This window comes from Misgurnus anguillicaudatus, chromosome 2 (assembly GCF_027580225.2).
Source record: "Misgurnus anguillicaudatus chromosome 2, ASM2758022v2, whole genome shotgun sequence".
Lineage (NCBI taxonomy): Eukaryota > Metazoa > Chordata > Actinopteri > Cypriniformes > Cobitidae > Misgurnus > Misgurnus anguillicaudatus.
Genome location: NC_073338.2, coordinates 12,611,667 through 12,634,006, shown reverse-complemented (window position 1 = coordinate 12,634,006; position 22,340 = coordinate 12,611,667). Strand labels below are relative to the sequence as shown.

The 22,340-nt window shown below is 37.1% G+C and overlaps 1 protein-coding gene across 2 annotated transcripts in view; it reads left to right on the top strand.

Annotated features, from left to right (window-relative positions):
- Positions 1-789: 789 nt before the first annotated feature.
- Positions 790-22,340, top strand: part of LOC129441740 (uncharacterized) — a 32,627-nt gene continuing 11,076 nt past the window's right edge. For both annotated transcript variants that reach the window (XM_073872781.1, XM_055201420.2), the window contains exons 1-5: positions 790-1,322; positions 17,659-17,973; positions 18,063-18,356; positions 18,431-18,526; positions 18,653-18,743. In XM_073872781.1, the coding sequence (XP_073728882.1) occupies positions 1,229-1,322; positions 17,659-17,973; positions 18,063-18,356; positions 18,431-18,526; positions 18,653-18,743 (890 nt within the window). In that variant the 5' untranslated portion in view covers positions 790-1,228. The remainder of the gene's footprint in view (positions 1,323-17,658; positions 17,974-18,062; positions 18,357-18,430; positions 18,527-18,652; positions 18,744-22,340) is intronic.

The window sequence follows — 22,340 nt, the reverse complement described above, 5'->3', positions numbered from 1 at the left end:
TGATCATCTGATGATGTGGCTTCTACCCATTGTTCTGCTTCTGCTGCTGATTCTGGTTACTGTGACATCTGTAATACTGAGAAACAAACACAGTCAGTACTACATTTATGCATTTGAAAGTGATTTACAGTGCATCCAAATTGCATTGAATGTCAGTATTTGTGTTTCTGGAGTTGATATTCAATGATTTATGTACAGTAGCCTACTGTTTAAACAATATTATTCACATACATTTAAAAGGTATAATTTACGGGATTAGCATCAATGTATGATCTCTGTTTTGAGATACAGATGCTCTAGCATCATAAATGTAGTATTTTGTGACAGAAGATGACAACATGCAAAATATAACGTGACTTCTTACCTTTTGTGTTGATACGACGATCGCAAATCGAATCCAGTCTGTTTCAGATGTGTGAATGATCCATGAAAGTCCAATAAAATACATCCAATTACCATTTTTGTCCACAAATGCGTATAATCCGTGAAATATAGATACATAGACTGTTGTTTACATCAGATTTCGCATGAAGGTCTTATCGCCTACAATCTGATGACTATTTGCATCGTAACACACTGTATATAAGATTACTCCGGGTTCCAATAACTTTGTTTTTAAAAGTAGGCGGGAGTATAATCCATAATATCCAAATAGCACTGTTATTTCAGTGAGACATGATAACAGCAGGGTATCAGCGAAATGACTGACTGCTCTGTGCTCTCTCTAGCTACCTGGTGGGTGGAGACCTGCGAGTGGGGTGGTGGGCGGGAAAATTCAAACGGAATGTGACGAAACGGCTAGTTACGTAACAACGGAGCTGAGTTTGAACTTGCGCAATCTGAGACTCAAGGCAGAGGACATTCAGAAACCTGTATCTCACTCAAAACAGCATGGATGGATTTTTTTCCAAGTTTGTATGCGTGTGGGAGCATCAGAGACACAAAATAACACCCCAAAACCCAGAAAAAGTGAGTTTTTCATAATATGGGCACTTTAAAGATGATGTTAAAGCTGAAGGTTAAACTTTGTCATTTGTAAGTCATTATGCATTATGTGCATCAACCTGTTTGGAAACTGTTGTCACAAGCTACAAAGATGAGATTCAGGAAGTGAGAGGTGCTATAAATGTCTAACACACTGTAAACAGACACTATAATGTCAAGTGATCACCTTCTGTTCTGTGTCTCCTTTATGTTTTATTTTTAACATCAAACCAATGAAATAGACATGATGAAGATACTAAGAAATGAAACATCACAGCTGTTTAGTATGCAGGCAGTCAATTTGAAGTTCATTCTGGTCATTCTTTGGCTTATTACAGGTACAGTAGGTATTTAATTCAGTTTACTGTTAAAATGTTAAAATGTCCTAAGGTGTGACATGATAAACTGTAAAAAACATTGGATTTTTTTGAAAACCAACTATGGGTAAAAGACGGACAAACCCAACCATGCATGGGTTATTTTAACCTAACACTATGGCTTGACAGTCTAACCTAAGCTTTTCATGGGTAGTGCTTATTTTTTGTTACGTTGTAACAACCCATTGTGTATGTAATGTGTTTTAAGCAGTGGCGGCTGGTGCTAAAAATTTTTTTGGGGGGGCGCAAACACACTAAAAATCAAACTTTTACTGTAGTAATGCAGTAACTCTTAATAGCCATTTATCAGGTGATGAGTATCATTAGCATTTAATGCTGAAAATGTTACAGTTGAAATCAAACGCACAAAATAAATGTACTATGAATCTGTAATTAACTAATATCAAGGTAATCATTCACACGCACACACACACGCACGCACACAGAGCAACGAGAGAGAGAGAGAGAGAGAGAGAGAGAGAGAGAGAGAGAGAGAGAGAGAGAGAGGTTTACCCACTAACCTCTAATTAAAATTGATTCAGTATATGTTATCATGTATTTCTAATGACTGCATCTAGTTTTTATCCTAAGATAAATTAATGCCTTATTTGTAAACTTAATAATCTACTTTTTGATTGTAGTGCTGTACATAATTTATTTATTCTGTATTCTTATTCTGACAAAACTTTATTAAATTCCTTATTTAGCTTAATCCCATGCCTTAATCTAATTTGGTACCCATTTGGTTGATCAACAGAATCTACATATAATTTATGATTAATTGTTTTGTTCATCCTTTTATAAGTATTCTAAATTCCTTTCTTTTGTAGTGATTTCCTGTCTCCATCATATTTAGGTACCTTTTCTCTCCCTCCTAATGATAACGAGGTCAAACATTTTCTTTTTCTACAAATCCAAAATAATTCTCCAATCGATATTATTTGATCTTCAAATATCTTCAATGTATATGTTTCTTTGATTTGATTATATTATTCTTCTAATATCATTTCTCTTTTCACTTTTACACCTTAAGTTATACTTATGTCTTCACAATAGATCTAGAGGTTTTTTAGTTGATTCATTCAAAATTCCTGTTATAAAGCATTTCCTATTTAATTTTCTTAAGTCTATAATTCCATAAGGCTTATATTTTCTTGATTGTAATCTTACTGTACCATTCAGAATTTTTACTGTACCATTCTGAAATATCTATCCTTCCTTTTTTATTTTTAGTGTTTTTTACTACCATTGACACAAATTACCAAATTGTGGCCTATAAGATGTATTTTTAAACTCAGAATTTCCCAAAAGACCTAAATACTATCCAGATAAGTTGACCTTAAACTTTTTCTCGTAACCCATAAGAATTCTTGTTGAATTTATTACCCTATTTATGTGGACTTGAAATTGTTATTGCATTATTGAAATCTGGTTTAGTTTAAATCATAAAAAGCAACTTTGTGAGCATATTTCCTTTAACTTTAAATATTCCCCATTTGTATCATTGTTATCTTTGGGATGTTTCCCATAAAATGTCCACCTTATGTTCTCTGTTCAATGTCTCTATGTTTTCAGTCTTTCTTTCAGAGTCTGTTCTTTTGAGATTGTTGCAGATCTTTCACTGGGCCTCGTTTAAGGCAAAAGTCCATCGCCAGGAAGTTTAATTGACTGTATCAATGCAAATCTTCTGTAGTAATCGTTTCGTTCTTTAATTGACTGTAGCAATGCAAATCTTCTTTAGTTATCAGTTTCGTTCTTTTCAATTCAATTTCTTTTGACAATTTCTCTTTTTCACTTCTTCCTCTCGGTGCTCAAAACTTTGCTCTCCATCCGTCGGTATACTTGAATTGCTTTAACTTTGATTTGGTTTTGATTTTTCTTCTTTCATATCATTGGCATTCTTTCTCCTTCTCTCCTTCCTACGAGCTCTGCTACATTGGCTGCTCCTCCCACTTGGACATTTCTGGGGCTGGTCTCATCCTGTCTCCCCCAGTTAGGCCCCCTGTGGCCGTGTTTGGCCTCCTACGACCTCTCGACCCTCAGATAAGCTAGATCATCTCGCACAAGAGTCATGTTGTCTCATCTCCTCCTCAACTCCTTTCAGCTTTTTCTGTACACAAATAACTCAATACATAGACAATTAGTTTCTTCATATAACACTTAATTCCAGATGTTTTTTCAATACGCATAGGTCTATCGGCGAATATTTCATGCAGTGTTAAAGGTGTACGGTTGTTAGTTTACATGCTCATTAATACAAGGTAAAACATAAGTTCTGTTACGATTAGTATTTTCACACCTTTTGTTAAGTATGGCTTTGATGATTATTCCTTTTCTATACCTTTTTATCTACCATCCTTGTGATTATAGATGATAGTCAAATTTTTCTTCTCTCTTACCCGTCACATCAGTTTTTCCCTTTTTATCTCAACTCAAAATCTTTATTCTTCTCATGAATCAAATAATTCATTTTCATTCCACTTATTCGCCCCATGTACATCTATGATAATAATATTTATGACTGAGATTTCTCACTTCTTATACAATCTAAAAAGATCTCCTGACACTCTGAGGCCCTTTTTAGCTTCCCCATCTGTTTGCCCATGCTGGCAAAATCAACTGTTCTCCTGTGTCCCTATAACTCAATAACAACCAATCATTTTATCAACTTTTTAGCATTAATCAACCAAATTAACTTTCCGCATGTTGGAATAGTAGTTCATCCATTCTAAACCTGTATAATATTTTCCCTTATAATTAAATACGTAAATGCAAGTATCTACTTCTTATGCAAATCATAATTCACAGTAAAAATGTTTATCAAATGGAGAAACACTTGTAAGCAAAGTATGTACATTTTTTGGATCATCAATCTTTTCTTGTCATTGATTGCTCTTAAATCGTGACTAGATACAATTTAGATTTATTTCCTTAAATCGTATGTTTGTTACAATAATTAGTTATTTCTTTTTTCTATTCTCACAGCTTTTTCTTGTTTACCTATTATAGTATCCTATGGTGTTTTTTTCAATTTATTTCTTTTATCTATTTTATTTTCCTTTCTGCCATAGCTGTTCGATGCCATTTATATCTGCTTTTTAGCTTAGTACCATCATTGGAGTTCTAACTTCCTCTGTAGAATACCAAATTCAAACCCCCCCAATTTTCATTATGCATTTCTTCCTGTCAGATTAATAGGAGTCTGATTTGATTTCAGAAAAGGTAGTCACACCTAACAACATAAGTTCTTGATCAGCCTTTAAATTTCTCTAGCTGATTTTCACCTAAAGATTGTATGTGTCCCTATAGTTATAAAGTCCTAGCCAAACATTGAACGGCTGTTTACTCTTTCCCCTCTTTCACTCAAAGGCTCGTATGAAAATGAAAAAGTATAGTCCAGTTTTTCTCTTGTCTCCAAGAACAATATTGTCTTTGTGGGTCTCTCTGGACTCCACTCAGTCTTTTTTCTGAACATTGTTTCAGAACATTGTGCAGTGCCCCCATCACTGCTTGAGATCAGTTATATTGTCCCATTCATGTAGGATGTGTTCTCAGTCCAGTTTATGAGTTCTCCTGTCTTTGCAACTCCAACACTTTGATGTCACACAGTTTTTGCCATTGTCTTTTCATCGCCAGCTTTTATTCACTTTCTTGAATGTCAAAGGATGAGAGCTTTCAGCATTTCAATGTTTAAAGGGAAATTCCGCCTTGAAATGATCCTAGGGTTAATAACAAACGTGTACCGAGTTCGACCGTTCACTGGAGTTTGTTTTCATGCTAGTCTAACGTGACCAGTGTTATTGCTAAACGCAAATTAGCATGTTATGGTAGCCTTCGGGGCATCAGTGCATTAAAAACGAAATCGCTATGTCTATACTACTAATAATGCTCAAAATAACCCCACACTTACATTGTAGCACAATGAGGGTCTCTATATGTAAACCGAAGCATTGAGAACTTTGCAAGTGTACAGGCAGTTTATTAAAAAGAAACATTTACCGTTCACGTCTGGATCACATATCCATGCGGGCGCCATCTTGGGAAAACTAAACTCTCGCGTGAAACGTTGTTGCCCTGAACAGGTGTTGTGCTTTCGCGCGAGAGTTCGGTTTTCCCGGGGTGGCGCCCGCGTGGATGTGTGGTCCGGACGTGAACGGTGAATGTTTCTTTTTAATAAACTGCCTGTACACTTGCAAAGTTCTCAATGCTTCGGTTTACATATAGAGACCCTCATTGTGCTACAGTGTAAGTGTGGGGTTATTTTGAGCATCATTAGTAGTATAGACATAGCGATTTCGTTTTTAATGCACTGATGCCCCGAAGGCTCCATTAACATGCTAATTTGCGTTTAGCAACAACACTGGCCACGTCAGACCAGCATGAAAACAAACTCCAGTGAACGGTCGAACCCGGCACACGTCCGTCACCAACCCTAGGATCATTTCAAGGCGGAATTTCCCTTTAACTTAACCCATTGCAAAATATTGCCTTTTAATTTAAAATAAATTTTATTTTGTGACCACCTTCCATTATCAGATGAAGACTCCTCCTCATTTTGTAATAATTTATCTTTGTATAATTTATCTGTGTCATTCACCTTTTAATAATTTTCCTGTCCTTTTTATTTTTCTCTTTATTTCCACCTTTTAATAACTTGGTCTCTTTTTTTCTCTAATTTGTTGTTTTTCTTTCAAAGCTTCACTTCTGTCTTCCTGCTAGATTTTGCTTAATCCCACAATTCCCTCGAGCTATGGGAGTTGACCTTCCCCCTCCCTTTCTCTCTCTCTCTCTCTCTCTCTCTCTCTTTCTCCCTTTGAGCATTTCTTTGTCTGTTAATTATCTCCTCTTATCTTTCATTAGTTTATATTTTATTTAATTGTATTTCTCCTCATACAATGCCACATCAAATGTTTCCTCATTTGAACTCCAATTACTCTATTTTCTAATTCTCCACACAACAATTGTTTAATCCTTATTTTTCCATTAATGTGACTGCCATAATCTTTTCTTTGCAATATAACACACCTTATATTTTATAATTATTTCTCATTTAACCACTTCACAAACTTATTGATTTTATTTGTCCAATTTATATATTCTCCAAATAGTTACTTAGATTTCCAATGTGTCTTTAAAATAAAATTTCCTTTATAATATTTTGTAGTGTTTTGTCAAATAGAATCAAATACCTTCACCAACATCTGTTCTTTTTTTGGACTAGCAATCTTTTCCTATTGAGCACAATTTTTTTATTTTAATCAATCATTTAAACGAATTATTTAATTTCCAGAATTAGCTGTATACTTCACTGTAATAACTAATATTTTGGCTACAATACCTCAGAACCACAATGTCTTCAACTCTAATCTTTAATACCCAGCATTTATAACTGTCTCTTATCCGTATACTCATATTCACATACTTTCAAACTTTATCCCCTTTTTTATAGTTTTAAACAATCTTCACTCCTGTAACACAACACCTCTCTGTGGGCTCTTTAGAGCCACAGGAGAAAGACACACCCACTGCTCACTCAGCCCCCACTCTTTCCATCTCAGACATTCACACACAGACTCTTTATATCACAGACACATTACATCCTCACACAAATAAAATAAAACAACTCTATCTAGACTACCTGGCCAAGTTCATCTTTCCACTACACTTCAGTCGACATGGAAAAGATTCACTTACACAATTTACCAATCCGACATGACAAATAAAACAAAAACAATATCTCTCATCAGCCCGGGCCTTCCAAAACAACAAGACAAATAACACATAGACCGTACCTGACCTGCAGGACTTAATAACTCTTCTCTCCGAACCCCAACGTTTCTGCCCCGACACGGTAACACTCAGGTTCGCGAAACTTCTTAGGCATTTTCTCAACTTAACATTAAATCTTTATCCAAGCCACTCAACGACAAAAAATAAAACTCATTCACACAATAAACCATCATCTGTCCTAGTACACATTCCTCTTGAAAATGAAACCCTTTATTCTTATCATTTAATCTAGTAATCTTTTAATTTCCCCTTTTATTCTTAAATTTGGAAGAGCATTTGTGATTTGACCACCCCGAGCCATCTCAGGTGAACAATACAATCTTTTAACAAGCAAAACTGCTCATCTCTGTAGGTGGCCACCTGATTGCATTGTCCATTGAGAAAGCCAGCTGTGGTCTCAGGTTCTGTGCTCCTTTTGATGTCCCATCTGGTGTCAATTGTTTTTACCAGACCTTCAATTTCAAATGTATGTTTGATAACCTATAAACCAAATTGTTAACCCAACCATTTTTCAGTAATAACCCATTAGCATTTATGTACAACCCTTTATGTATTTAATTGGGCTCTATTTATTTTATTTATTTATTTCCTTAGGGCTCATTCTTCCACAATATAACACAGTAATTTACCCTATACTCACGGGATATTCCCCCACTTAACAGCCCACAGAGACTGCCTAAGGGAAACCCTCTCCCTGCTTTACCAGATGCACGTTCACATTTTTCTCACTAACACACATTCTGCAGCTGCATACACACTCAAAATTCAAACACACAGAGTACATATATTTTCATACATAAAACCTTATATGCCACCTCTTGATATCACCTTATATACCCAAATCGAATGACCAGTACACCTCCATCAACCCGGTCGTTAACTAAAACAATAAAATATACCACTTTTACACGGTATACTGTCAATATCGATAAAACTTCCAACCACACGACATTGACCTCTATACCATACACCTCCTTTCCACTGGTATAGACTTCTGTATCATACACTTCAACCAACAGATACAGGCAACTCTTACGCGTTCTCTTCACTTAAAATCTGTTTCAATTCAAATGATCATCAAAGCCAAAGTAACTTAATACAGATTCCTGCATGCATGCCTTAATTAGATTGTACCCTTGAAATCAAAACCCAGTTCACATGTATGGTTCTTAAATTTAGAAGAGCTTAAATTTCTCACCACGTTGAGCAAAGTCTGGCCAACAACACAAACCTAATTTAATAAGCAAAAAGTGCTTACCTTCTGGCCATATGCTGTTTGTGTTGCTCGTCAGGTTCGCCCAGGTGGTGTGACTGTCCAGCTCTTTTCTATCCCGGGTTTCGGCACCAAATGTTGGGGTTTTCCTTTTCCTCAAATGAAACAATCTTCAGTCTTAGGTTCTGATTTCAAGAGATAGACTTTTATTTTCCGGTCAAATAAAAAGCAGAGGCCGCCCGGAGAATTCCTCCCAAACCCAGTCTGCCGGCCTGGGAGGAATCTCCAAATCAGTCTGACCCTCTGAGCCAGGCTTGGTAAATATATATGGTCTTTGTCCCTCCCCTCCATATGCTTAAACAATATGTTTCTGTTCAGGCTTGTAACTTGAAGAATCACATGACAGTCCCCAGACCAGACCAGTGTCTCCTTTCCTTGACCTATTTGACCCTTGGCTATTTGCTAATACTAAAATCCTTTGTCCCCTGAAACATGACTACACACAGCTGTTCTTAAATCCACACAGATGGCTTTTAAACTTCTAACACATAAGGCACCACACAGATGGCTTTTAAACTCCTGACTCACATACAGCATAACACATGACATGCATAATTTCATGGTAAACAAATTGCATGTGATTATAATGGTAAACTCATATTTATGTAGATTGGGATTAAAATAAACTTCTTCAACGAGCATACAAGTCAAATGTGTTTATTCATTTGTTTAGAGAACAGATAAACGGAGACCGTGCATAACTTTACCATCACACGAAGCAGATGAATTAATGTTTTTTTCTCACAGTGACAGCGGAGGCAATAAAACACTGAGCTTTATGCTGAACAGGCAAATATGAACAAATCAAATAACAAAATACTACTGCGATTAAAATATCAATAAACATGTAAAAATCTGAATTGAACTAAACTCATCTGAAACCATCTTATGTAATAAACGCATAAAGGCAGATTAATGCAGACTCTTGTCATTAGATTTTGTATCTTTACCTTAGACAGGCGTCTTGTTGCAGCGCTCCTGACCTGTAGTGTTTAACTTCAGCAGCCATGCGCAGACCAATCAGTGTATGACATCAAAATATTGCGAGAATATCTAGAAACCAGGGCGTCATTTGAGCAACACACTGCCACCAACTGGACATACATAGGAATTAAATTCTCAAGTTGAGTTGTATGGGCATCTGCCAAAATGGCGCTCATATTTTTCTTTATCCTGCTTAAATTTTCTCCGTCAAAGACTTTTCGTTTAACGCGACCGAATACACACAAAAAGAGACACTAAAGTTGCCTAATCACAGGCTCGTATGTTTCTTTTTGCTTTTATAGCCATAGCACACAAGCACATTTTTCCCTCACAACAGGGAGTACATACAGTCCATCAGCTCAATATGCACGGTTCGTGAAGTTTCCTTAAAAACAGTGGTTTTCTCGTGGGTGCTTTTTAAACTCTACAACACTGTACAACAACAAAACTAACAACAAAGTTGACCAAGCCACGAAATATACCGGATTATATGAGCAGCACTCGCTCTCATTATGTCCACGCAACACAAGCTCAAACGCGCCACAAAAGTTCATGTCGTTCACGTCTTTCACGCATTCAGACTTTAAAACAGCAAACAGGGAAAAAATAAAACTCAAGAAGACTTACGTAATATCCAGCTAGCCAACTCCGTTTGCAATGAGAAGTGGTGGAGAACACAGACTGCCATCATTTGACTCCGTTGGTCGATCTGATCCAAGCTTCTTAATCCTTTATTTATTCATCAATTAAATATCTTGTAAAAGGTGATTTTGTAAGGATAAAAGCATATTTTCCTTCATCTCAAGATATTTCACTTGCTTTCTGTACTGTAGCTATCAGTTAACACAGCAATCTCCAACGCGGTTATGAGACTCTTCGAACCATCCAATCACAGGAGGTAAAAAACATTAAAAGCAATATTGATTCGCTTTCAACATAAGTGGGAGTGTTTAGAGCGCACAGTCCTGCGCCCCAGGCCGGATCCGAAACCAGCCACTTAGAGCTCTGCCTCAGGTCACATGTTTTTACCCTTTTTCCTGACCTACATAGACACTCATTAGGGGTGCACCCCAGACACACAAACATGACACACACACAACGAACTCAGTTTTGATTTTTAATTGTTTTAAATAAATTATAACATGACTAACAGTGAAATAGTACAACTAAATGAATTTATTTTGTATTAATTTGCACTATATATTTAACTTTTTGGTAACATGTTAAAGTAGCTTTCCTCTCTGGCCAGCTTTAAGGGGGCGGCGCCCCAGCGCCCCCTAGTGACCAGCCGCCACTGGTTTTAAGTTGTGTGTGTACGTTTAATTTGCAATACTGCATAAAGTGTCATTTTTATATTTTACTATCTTCCATCATTAAATAGCGTGTTACGTAAAACGTAAAAACAAAACATAAATCAATTCAAGTCCTTAAATATTACATGCATACATCCAAGGACATAACAAATGCTTTCAGTGTCTGTCATGGATATTCAGGAATGAACCCAGATGCAGACTTTGATGATCAAAATTCTCAATTTATTTATAAAGCGCAATAAACACACGGGGGTGGACCATTGTGCTGAACAAAAATCAAATAAAACAAAAACAAAAGAAAACATTTTGATAAAAATAAAACACAAAGAAGGCAATACAGCAAATCAATGTTTAGATAAAAAGCCCATGTCATCTCATGGATTAAAATCCTTCTCAATTTTGCTTAGAAAAGTGATTGTGATGGGATTAATCTTATAGAGTGGTAGGCTGTTACACAATGTAGGGCTGGCTATGGCAAAAACCTGGTCACCTTTTGTCTTTAGCCTAGATGTATGGACCAGTATGAGATGATTTTAAATGTCTGACTGGTGTGTTTGTACTCAAGAGGTCCACAAATTAGGAAGGACCTAGTCAATTTAAAACCTTAAAAACAAAAATATTTTAAACTCTATTCTGAACCACACTGGCAACCAATGCAAAGAGAATAAGACTGGCGTAATATGTTTATATTTGGCAGTCAAAAGTCTAGCAGTCTTCATTGCACAACAAACAAGCATTAAGTTGACATGAATGAAACAAGGATAGGATAATTAACAAGATGATAAGGGGGCGGGGTCAGGAGACGGCAGAGAAGCACATGGCACAAACAAAGGCCATGTGCTTACACCCAAAACCCATGGGCCACTACAGAAAGCCTAGTAAGACAAGACAGCAGGATCACGACAGAACCCCCCCCCCCCTTAAGGGAGGCACCTCAAGGGGACACACAAGACACAATAGACTAAAACAAGGACAAACCCCAACAGAACATGACAAATAACAACAACGGCTAACAGGAGTACAGAACAAATCGTCGGTGCCCGATGAAACTCACGTATGTCCAAAACAGTTACTTTTCAGGAAGTGAAAAAAACACTGTATATCAAAAGCAGTTAAATGTAGCGTTGTCATACTTGGTACGGCATCTTTACATGTAACCATATTCTTGCCAGTGTAATGTTGTAATCCACATTTGACAAAAATTAAGTTTAAATGGACATACATGCATATTTTACAGTAAATGTGATCGATACGCATTCTTCCGATCATTAATTAGAATGCCCAAGTTGCGTTTCATATTGACAGATGAATACGCTCAGTTTATTAAATAGCCTACGTCTTAGTTAAATACGCTTACTTTATTTAATATTAATTATAAGTGTATTAAATGTCTCTTGCAAGCTATGAAGGGACAATGAATCAATACACTGACATGGTAATGCTAGACAGCAGGGGCGTCAGTTTGTGTTGAAAAGTGGTGGGGACAAAAGATCAGATAAAAACATTATTGCAGGACGGGGAAAACATTGAATAACAGCGCATCAAAAATGGGCATAGCGTAGGCTAGTCAACAACAAGAAAATACTCAGCATAAATACTCCTGCAACACCAGCTCAACCGAACAATGCCAAAGCACCATACCGTAGAAAACAGCAGCGCGTTTAATAAATGATTACAATGAATTTCATTACATATGTACAAGAAAACACACCATAAGCATACAACGCAACATATGTGACCCTGGACCACAAAACCAGTCTTAAGCATTACTTGATTTTTCAGAACATTTAAACCAAACGCCTTCAAAAAGCGGTGGGAGGTCCCCAGTGTAAATAACACTATGCTAGACAGATACTTTGTTTGCACAGTCCTACCGTAATTTAGTCACTCCTAGACGTACGTCTGGCGTCAGGGGTAACGTTTACCTCGATGAAGGAAAGATATTGTCTCACAGGCTATGTTTATTCGGCTATATCCAGTGCTGAGCTTCGATGAAACTTTACGTCAGACCGGCAAGACGCTTCACGGCGGGAGATACGCGGCGTGATTGACAGCTTTGACACCAAATGGATATACATAAAAATCAGATGACATGATTTCACAACTTTTCATTGGCCATTTAGGTATGTGACGCATACTGTATACGGAAATGAACCTGGACATTCAATCCGTCGAAAAAACTCAAAATCGGCAAAATGGACATACGTGGTTTTCATCGGACAGCGACGAAATGGGTTGGGATTACACAAGAAAAATAACAATAAGGGGGGCGGGGGGGGAGTTCATGGGGGTGGCCTAGGCAGGGTGGAGCTAGGTGGGGCAGGAGACTTAGAGTGGGACAGTGCAGGACATGGTTGAGGGAACGGAGTCCAGAGGGGGTAAACTGTGGTTGGGCAGGAATGGCCGGGGGCACAAAAGGTGGCAAGGCAGGGTTCCAGGGCATGAAAGACAAAGGAGCAGATCAGCGCGAGGGTAGGAGAGATAGTTCAGGAAGGGCATAGAGGCTGAGGACTAGGAAGAGGAGTAGAGTGATAAAGGTGCAATGGATGTTGCAGCAGACAATATGACCATGACATGGGGCGCTGCAGCAGACAGTGAGACAGAGACAGGATAGGCTGCAGCAGACAATGAGACAGGCTGTGGCTTTGAAGCCAAGACAGGGTGCACTGCAGCTGGTTGTGGAGTCGAGACAGGCTGTAAAATCGAGATGAGGGGGGCTGCAGTTGGCTGTGAAGTTGAGATGGGGCGCTGTAGCTGGCTGTGGAGCCGATATGTGGGGGACCTCGGGAAGTTTCTGCGTGGCAAAGTGAAGAGTAGGAGGCAGGGAATTCGTGGTGGTCCTGGGGCGGTGAGGAAAATGCACTGGAGTCAGACTCCCACGAGAGCTTCCACCCATGCTTCACTCGGAAGTCAGTAGGCAGGGTAGGGCTCTCAGTGATCTAGGGGGTGAGAGCTAGATCCTCTTGTTTGATGACCACCATGACGTGGCACCCTGGGATGGGGGAAAGCTGAGGGGACCAGTCAGCTCTGGTTGGCTCGTGGTTCATCAGGTAATATACCATGTCAGGGAAGCCCAACCTAAGAAAGTCCATAGCAGTCTTTAACGAGTGTCTGTTTTAGTCTGCTGTGTTCTGTTGTGGCTTGTTTGTTCTGTCATGGTTATTCAGGAAATAACATATTTGCAAACTTTGATGAACACTGATTTTATTTAGAAAAAAACAGAAACAAGAAAAACAAAACCCCAAAAGGGGGAAACCAGGTAAACAAGACACCAGACTAGACCAGGGGCCGTTTCAGTAAGGAGGTTCAACCAACTCTGAGTTAAAAGTTGAACTCTGAGTTGACTTACTCTTTCTGTTTTCAGTTACAGAACAGCTAAATGAGTTAGTTCAATCGACTCTAAGTAGGTTGACTTTGAGTTAAGTGCATGCACAACCACTATGAAAAGCCATCATCAATGGAGCACCGATATTACAATTCGCATGGCAACAGCACATAAAAAAGAGGTCTGGATTTTTTTGCTACTAAAACTGAAAGTGCTGCTGCAAGTGTACAGCAACTACAAGCTTCAACTGGCAGACAGCCACCCTGACATTATCCTGTAGGATATTTTGATAAACTTTGCAATTCATTTTCCCCTCAATGATGGCAAGTGGTTCAGGCTCTGAAGCAGCAAAGCATGCCCAAATCATGATGTTCCCTTCACCATACTTCACGGTTGGGATAATGTTTTGATGTTGGTAAGCTGTACTAATTTGTGGCATAGTACTCTTCCTGAACAAATCAACTTTTGTTTCATAAGTCCATAAAATATTTTCCCAGTAGCACTTGGGTTTGCCAAGGTGCTCTTTTGCAAACTTCAGGCTCACATCAATGTTTTTCGGGAGAGCAGCAGCTTCCTCCGTGGTGTTCTGCCATAAACACTGTGCTTGTTCAAAGACTTATGTATGGTAGACTCATGAATAGAGATGTGTGCCAGTTCCAGTCATCTTGGCTTTGCTTCCACTTCTAGGAAGGGTAGCTACAGTATTAAACTGTCTCCATTTTTAGACAATTTGTCTAACTGTCGACTGATGGAGGATGTCTAAACATTTTGAGATTGTTTTGTACCCCTTTTCAGCTTTATGGAGTGCAACAGCTCTTGGTCAGATATCTGTAGAGAGCTTATTCTTGCGAGTAATGGTTCATAAAAGCAATCAAAGTTGCACAAAAGCACACTTTTACACTCATTTTATTAATTGGACTCCAGTTTGCCAGCTTCTGACACAAATTAGCTTTCATTAAAGTAATTATTCTATAGGTTTACTTACATTTTCCTCCAGCACTGTGAATGTTTAATGGGTGTTTTCAAAAAAGACACGACACAAGAAACTATAATTATTTGTGTTGTCAACTTATGCACATTGGCCCTCATTTATCAAAAGTGCGTACACCAAATTTCCAGCGTACACCTGGCGTACACCCAAAACCACGGTGACTTTGAGATTTATCAATATGGACGTTGCCGTACGGCACGCTCAAATCCTACGCCTGCTCAGGAGGTGGTGTACGCACATTTTGAGTTAGTGCAGAAATGCGCAAACACTTTCTAACACCATAAAACGCACTGACAAACTAAAATATATGATATATTATGATCCACTGTAAAAAAAAACCCTAAAATATAGTAATTATAAACTTCAGTGTTTATTTTTATGCAACATGAACTTCAATGTTTAATTTGTGTGACTTTACCAAAGCATTTGATTTGTATGCATATGTATTCCTTAAGTTGCGAGCCGTTTCAGGGCAGAGCACGTGAGCGGATCGGACCGGCGTTGAGCGGTGCGGTAATACCAGAGCGCCTTTTTCCGAAAATTCCGCTCGCTCAGGACCGCTCGTTGAACCCAGAACGCCCTTTAATAAGTTGCTAGTTCAAGAATCTGTAGAAACGTCTAGCAATAAGTTATGAAATTCAAGCCTTATACATAAATGTTAAGTAAGAATCAAAGTTAAGATTGGACAGGAAGAAAACATTAAAAGGGACTGCGGAGAGATTGTAAAAGTTTAGCAATCCTGGAATCTGAAGCGGCACATTGCAAGAAAGCACAAGGATCTGCTACGAAAACATCGTAATAATGCATCAAAAAGTAAGCTAGTTACATAGCATTCGATGATAAATAAATAGCTACACATGAATAGGTAAGGTAAAATGCTTGTATTGAGTGGAGCCATAACTCCGATCATGATGACATGCGGACAAAATCATGGCCACGAATTATCTTTTATACATTATGGACACTTCCTTTTCTTATTTAGTCTAAAGTATGGCCATAAATATAAAATTCGTTCCCAATATTCAACAGTTTGTTCCTTGGAATTAATTATTATAATATTTTGTAATTACTATTACAATTATTATTACTTCAAATTATGAATTAGCCTAGTAAAACATGTGGATGTCGTGAAAACAAATTGTTTATTTGAATTATATCCGGAGCTCCGTATCAAACTGGATCTTAGCTAACAAACAACTGTATGTAAATACAGAAAAACACACTACAAAAGTTACTACATCATTTTAAAATATTATTTAAAAAAAACTTAACCGAACCATTAAAGGGATAGTTCGGCCAAAAACGATACTAAACCCATGATCCACCCACCCCCAAGCCGTCCGAGCTGCACACGTCCACCGTCCCTCAGACAAACACACTTTCGGATATTTTAGAAAATATTTTAGATCTTTCTGTTGATTAAATGTAATGTTACGGGGTCCAGCAATAGTCCACGACCTTCAAGTCCAAAAAAAGTGCATCCATCCCTCACAAACCAAATCCAAACGGCTCCAGGATGACAAACAAAGGTCTTCTGTGGGTAATCCGTGCGGTGTTGTTGTAGAAATATCCATATTTAAAATGTTATTAACGTTATAAACTACCTTCCGGTAGCACCGCCATCTTAGACTCAGGAGAGTCTAACCCACAGAAGACTTTTGTTTATCATCCTGGAGCCGTTTGGATTGAATTTGTGAAGGATGGACGCACTTTTTTGGACTTGAAGGTCGTGGACTATTGCTGGACCCCGTAACATTACATTTAATCAACAGAAAGATCTAAAATATTTTCTAAAATATCCGAAAATGTGTTTGTCTGAAAAACGATGGACATATGCAACTCGGACAGCTTGGGGGTGAGTAAATCATGGGTTTAATATCGTTTTTGGCCTAACTATCCCTTTAAGCAGACATATAATTTAGATGTAGGCAACAGTAAATAATAATGATAATAATAATAATAATAATAATAAATAATTATTCTTCTAAATATCAATTAAGCGTCATTAATAATAAAAATAATAATACAAATATTACAAAATGTCATGCAATTATTAATGTCTTTAATCCCGCTCTTTAAACTCCTAAATAAAACAATTTTGTTTCTTTCCACTTCCCCGGTTTGTCTTCTTTGCCGTCTTCCATGTGTCAATGTCATAAAATGAGGGCGTGGGGGAGGCGGGGACTTGAATTTATATGGCCGTGTTATTCTAATGACGATCGTTTTCAGCCGCGGCATTTATGAAGGGCAGATATTGCGTACACATGAATATCAACGGTATGCACAGTTTCGTAAATCAGGCGGTGAGAGGAGTGTAAGCATAATCTTACGCCAACATATACGCCCGTTTCTACGCAAGAATGATAAATGAGGGCCATTGTGTTTGTCTTTTGTTGTGATCTAGATGAGGATTAGATCACATTTTATGGCAAATCACTGTAGAAAACCAGTTTATTCCTAGGGGTTCACATACTTTTTCTTGCCACTGTTTATGTTCATATATTTGTTGCTTAAAATTTGCAAAAATTAAACCTGACAGGCATCTACATAATTTGATGATCAATATTTACAAAAACCTTTTTTGATAAAATTTTAACAGTTGTTTTGTTTATGATTTTTAGGTGAAGATTGTAGAACAGTAACTGTTCAGACTGGTGGATCTGTTATTATTCCATGTCATTATGAAAGTAAATACACACAACACAAGAAATACTGGTGCTATGATACAAGACCATCTTACGATTACTGCTCTTTTCTGGTATATTCAAATGCAACCAAAGGAAACGTGTCAGTAATTGATCATCCTGATCAGAGTTTATTTACTGTCACTATGAGAGACCTGCAGGAGCAAAACACTGGAACTTACTGGTGTGCTATTAAAATTGAAGGTGCTGCCTATGATGTGAAAGAGTGGTTTTATATCACAATCCAATCAGGTATGAGATTTATTTTACACTTCATCATTAGATTGCTCTCGTTTCTGATAAATGTCAATGACAAATATCATCTGTCTGTGTGATGACAGCTCCTGATCTCTCTGTGATGTCCAGCAGTGTAACTGTAGATGAAGGTGGTAATATCAGTGTACAGTGTCTCTACACTTCTACATATAAGAATAAAGACAAACAGTGGTGCAGATATAAAGACAAGAGATGTTACACAGTGGGAAGATCTGACACATCTCAGTTTTCAATTGACATCAGTGATGATAGGAGAGGATCTTTGACTGTGGTGATGTCTGGACTGATGAAGAAAAATTCTGGCTGGTATTACTGTTCTGTAGGACATCTACAGGCCCCTTTTCAACTCACAGTCACTGGTAAAACTCATTCAATGATCTACTTTATAAAGCCATGTAAAGAAAAAATCTAAAAATGTTTAATCTGTGTTTAGTTGCTAAAGTCTCTGTTGGAAATTCAACACCTGTTAAATTCATTAAAGCAGAACCTACAACAGGTAATTCAGTCACTGATGGAGAACCAACAACAGGTAATTCAGTCTTAGTAAAAAATTATTTAAATCTTGCTGGTGTTGAACCATGATAATAGTAAATAAAACATTGCAATTCATTATTTATTACATGGCACTTTGGAATGCTTGATTCTGATTGGTCAGTCACAACCTTACGAAGTTCACTAACCTCAGAAAGCAATCAGCTGAAACCAACAACACAGTCTCATCTGAGTACTGCCAGTCATCTTGACAGGTGCAGTTTAATCCTTACAAATACATTATATATAAAAATGCTAAATTAATAACAGATCCATCAATCCCTCTCTCTCACTTCCGGTGTGACTGTTGAGTGCGAGTGGAGTGCGGAAGCATGGTTCTGAGTGTGTGAGTGAGTTTTTCATCCTTTCCTTACTTTTTTTTGTGCTGGGTGCTTAACTTTTGCTGTTTACTCATTTACTGCTTGGCTGGGGCGCGTGCTACCGTATTTGATACGGGCAGCATGGTGGCCCCGCTGTCACAAGTTTTGAGTAAACTCAAGCGTCGCCATGGTGTAAAGGTAGTGGCTGCAGTGAGTGTAGAGGATTGCTGTATAGCTAAAAGAGAAAGGTTGTTGGACATAAAAACATTATGTCCGCTTTGAAAATGAACAGTGCCAATGTTGTTGTTTTTTTAGTTCTGTTGACAAAGCAAACGAGGTAGTTGAAACTGGTATAGTCATTGAGAGGCTTTTTATCCCTGTACTTCCTGTGTCCATGCCATCTAAAAAAGTGCAGTCTAATGAACCAGCATTCATTAGTGATGAAACACTAGAGAAAATTTTGTCATGGTATGGTAAAATTGTTTCATCTATTAAGATGATTCAGATTGGTTGTAACTCTGTGTTTTCTGTGTGAAGAACACAGAAAGGCGGATGACATCACAGTAGGGTGAGAGTGTTGTGGTTTCCTTCTTGGGTTCTTTAAGAATAAAATACTCAAGCCATAGGTTTCATTTTCAAAAGATAGACTTTTATTAAAACTTCTTCATTCCCCGCTTTGAGGCTTATTTAGCCTCAGTTTTCCTGTTTGTTTATTTTGGTCCGGAGTGCCGTTTCATAGCTCGGTGTCTCGGTTGTTGCTATATCTTGTGACTAAAGAAAGCCACTGTACATTACCAATTACCAAATTATGCCACTGCACTTCGAACTATGGACAATAAGAGCAAACATCTTTCCATTCTTATTTTGTCTTTGAATGTAAAAGAACTTAAGTCCCTCTTTATAAACAGTTTAAGGCATGTGTGTGCAATTGGTTCTGCACCTATAGTTGGTTATCACAGTTATGTAGAATATATTGTTAGGTTAAAATAAAAGTTACCCAAAAGAAAAGCAAAGAAACGCAAAAAGCAAATAAAACTAAAATTACTAGAAATAAAAACTAAAAGTAAAGCATGAAAAATATTAAACTAATTCCTCATCATCAACATCAGATGTACTTGAATACCCATCTCCCAGTTGTAAATTCAATATTGTTTTGTAACGTACGTCCTAATAACATTCTTGTTGATTTCAAATGTTTCCATCATCCTAATATTTTAACTTCCATTTGGTTTTCTAAAAAGATACAACTTATTTACCCGCTAACCTCTAACTAAAATTAATTCAGTATAAGTTGTCATGTATTCCTACTGGCTGCATCTAGTTGTTTCCCTACAGATATTAATGCCTTATTGTTATACTTAATAATACTCGGTTGATTATAGTACTGTACATAATTTATTTCTTTTGTATCTTTATTCTGACAAAACTTTATTAAATTCCTTATTTAGATTAGTCCCATACCTTAATGTAATTTGGCACTTATTTGGTTAATCGACAGAATCTACATATAATTTTATGATTAATTGTTTTGTTCATTCTTTAATGAGTATTCTAAATTCCCTTCTATTGTAGTGATTTACATGTCTCCATCATATTTAAATACCTTTTCTCTCCATCCCAATGATAACGACATTTTCTTTTTCTCCAAATCCAAAACAATTCTCCAAACGATATTATTTGATCTTCAAATATCTTCATTGTATATGTTGCTATGATTTGATTATAGTCTTCTTCTAATACCATTTCTCTTCTCACTTGTACACCTTAAGCTAGCCTCTTTGATGTCTTCATAATAGATCTAGAGTTTTTGTAGTTGATTTATTCAAAAATTCTGTTATAAAGTATTTCCTATTTAATTTTTCTAAGTCTATAATTCCATAAGGCTTGCATTTTCTTGTACTGTATCATTCTGAAATCTCTATCTTTCCTTTTTCTATTTTTAATGTTTTGTTAATATACTAACATTGACACAAATTACCAAATTGTGGCCTACAAAATATATCTTTAAACTCAGAATTTCCCAAAAGACCTAAATATTTATCCAGACAAGTTGACCTTAACTTTTTCTCTAATCCATAAGAATTGTTGTTGAATTTATCACCTTTATCATATTTATGTGGACTTGAAAATGTTATTACCTTATTAAAATCTGATTTAGTTTAGAGCATAAAAAGCAACTTTGTAAACCTATTTCTTTGATTTTAAATATTGTCCATTTGTATCATTTGTCATCTTTGGGATGTTTCCCATAAAATGTCCACCTTATGTTCTCTGTTCAATGTCTTCGTGTATGTTTTCAGTCTTTCTTTCAGATTAAGTTACTTTGAGATTGTTTCAGATCTTTCACTTGGCCTTGTTGAAGGCAACAGTCATTGCCGAGAAGTTTGATTGACTGTGGCCATGCAAATCTTCTGTAGTAATCAGCTTCGTTCTTTTCAATTTCTGTTGACAATTCCTCTTTTCCACTTTTCCTCTCGGTGCTCAAAACTTTGTTCCTCCATCGGTTTACTTGAATTGCTTTTGATTTGATATGATTTTGATGTTTCTTCTTTCATATCATGTGTTTCTCCTCCTCTCCAACTGCCATCATAAGAGCTCTGATGCATTGGTTGCTCCTCCCACTTGGACTTTAGAGCTGCTCTCATCCCTCTGCAGCCCCCTTTGACTGTGTTTGGTCTCTTTCGCCAGCCTCGCTCCTTTCGCACTTAATGAGGCATGCTGTCTCCGTCACTTCCTCCTCAGCTCCTTTCCTTTTCTGTACACAAATAGCTCAATACATAGACAATTAGTTTCTTCATATAACACTTAATTCCAGATGGTTTTTACAATACGCATAGGTCGATCGGCGAACATTTCATGCAGTGTTAAAGGTGTACTTTTGTTAGTTTACATGCTCATTAATGCAAGAGGTAAATCATTGATCCAGTTAAGATTTGTATTTTCACACATTTTGTTAAGTATGGCTTTGAGGATAATTTCTTTTATATACCATTTTGTCTATTATCACATGTGATTGTAGATGATAGTCAATTTTTCATTCTTATTACAAATTAAATTTTCGTTCTTATCACAAATCAATAATCACATTTTTATTCTAATTCTTTGTCCCATGTGCATCTCTGATAACAGTATTTATGACTGAGATATTTTCACTTCTGTATGATCTAATAGGTTTTCCTTACACTCTGAGGCCCTTTTAGCTTCCACATCTGTTATGTATTTGCCCATGCTGGCAAAATCAACTGTTCTCCTGTGAGCCTACTTCAATGAAAACAAATCACTATACATTTTAGCAGCAATCAACCAGACTAACCTTTCAGCATATTGGAATGGTGTTTCCTCAATTCTAAACCTGTATAATGTGTTTCCTCATAAGTAAATACGTAAACGCAAACAAGTATCTATTTCCTATGCAAATCAAAAACACAGTGAAAATGTTTATCAAATGGAGAAACCTTTGTCAGCAAAGTATGGTTTTTTGGAACATCAATC